At 54.1% G+C, this 1696-nt stretch overlaps 1 protein-coding gene across 1 annotated transcript in view; it reads left to right on the forward strand.

Annotated features, from left to right (window-relative positions):
• ASB2 (ankyrin repeat and SOCS box containing 2) overlaps positions 1-1696 on the forward strand; it is a 33053-nt gene that overhangs the window by 27700 nt on the left and 3657 nt on the right. Inside the window, exon 8 of the mRNA XM_008587062.1 lies at positions 938-1091. Coding sequence (XP_008585284.1) covers positions 938-1091 — 154 coding nt within the window. The remainder of the gene's footprint in view (positions 1-937; positions 1092-1696) is intronic.

Raw genomic sequence — 1696 nt, forward strand, 5'->3', positions numbered from 1 at the left:
TGCAGGTGGGCAGGGCGCGCCGGGGCGGGGCGGCCCGCTGGCTCGTGCGCGCTTTGGAGGCAGCCGATCTGGTGGCTGAGGTGCTCTGGAGGCAGTGTAGACTGATGGTTAACACACTGGCGCGAGTGTGGACGAGTTTGGAGGCAGCAGGGCGTGGTCCTGAAGGGGGTTCAGAGGCAGGGTGTTTAGTGGTTAGTGCGCTTTGGAGGGAGTGTGGACTAGTAGTTAGCACACTTTGGAGGCAGCGTAACTTCGTAGTTCACGTGAACAATTAAATCCTTATTTTGGTCCTACTGTCTTGGGGAATTTAAGGAACCGACAGTGGAGCAGGGGGTTGGCGGGGAGCTCTGCAAAACTGAGGGGCTCACGGCCTCCAGCAAACCTCACCTGGCATGTGATGGCAGATGAGCAGGACCCTGAAGCGGGCAGCGAGGTCAGGTGAGGTGCAGAAAGCTAGTGAACCAGAGGCAGGGCCTGTCCGTGGTGTTTCTTTAAAAGTCAGAACTTAAAATGAAAAGGAAGTTGGAAACGCCCTTCTCTTGGAGATAACTATGATGGCTAATGGCCCTCGTTTATGGGCTACCCACTGTGTGCAAAGTTTATGTTCATATTACCTTAATTTTCATTTAAAAATTTTTAATTCCCCTTGAAGTTGGTGTCATATACCTATTTTATAGACAAGGAAGTTGGGGACCAGAGAGCTGATATGACTTGCCCAAGGTGCCCATCTTCCACTCTTGGCAGCAGAGGCTTATGCTGAGAGGGGGCATGTTGAGGGGGTGGATTTGTAGAAGTAGATCCTAGCCTGGGAGTGCCCAGCATCTGTCTGCAGACACAGCCCCTGCCCCCCTGGCCTCAGGATCCCCCTGCAGGATGAGCTCACTTAGGCAGTGCCCTTGGTCTTGGGCACCCAGCACTGGTGTGTGCTCTCTTTCAGTTCTGTGAGATCCTGTCCACCCCGGAGGTGAGCCGCTGGGCGGGTCCCATCATCGATGTGCTCCTGGACTACGTAGGAAACGTGCAGCTGTGCTCACGGCTGAAGGAGCACATTGACAGCTTCGAGGACTGGGCCGTCATCAAGGAGAAGGCAGGTAGGGTTGCTGCTGCTGCTGGCAGATTCCCCTGCCTGACTCAGAGGCCCAGGCCTCAGGGAATATGACTGTTACTAACACGGATGAGCAGCTGCTCTGTGCCAGGCTCTGTTCTGTGTGCCCCATTCAGTGTGGCTGGGACATCTTGGATTATAAATGAGGAAACTGCCCCTAAGAGATATTATGTCACCTAGGCCAAAGTCACACAGCTAGTTATTCAAACCCAGGCTTGTCCCTCCCCAGAGTCCCTCTACTAAATCTTTCCATGATGTTTCAGACAGTTCCAGCTCCCTGAGGGGTATCGGATCCTTTGGAGTGTGTTGCCCATGTTTGGGGGCAGTGTGGTGGGCCACAGGAGAGAATGTGGACTAGGGTAAATTGTAAAGTACAAACGAAGCACCTGGGCATCTTGCTAAAAGTGCAGCTTCTGATTCTGCAGGTCTGAGGTAGAGCCTGAGAGTCTGCATTTCAACAGGCTCCCAAGTGGCACCAAATGCTGCTGGTCCACAGACCACCATTGGAGCAGTACTGGTCTAAGAGACAGGCCCCCTGAACTCTGGAGCCAACCTTGCCAGGGACTTGCTGGGAGACCGTGGGCATGCCCC

The sequence above is a fragment of the Galeopterus variegatus genome, unplaced genomic scaffold (genome assembly GCF_000696425.1).
Source record: "Galeopterus variegatus unplaced genomic scaffold, G_variegatus-3.0.2 Scaffold4237, whole genome shotgun sequence".
NCBI lineage: Eukaryota > Metazoa > Chordata > Mammalia > Dermoptera > Cynocephalidae > Galeopterus > Galeopterus variegatus.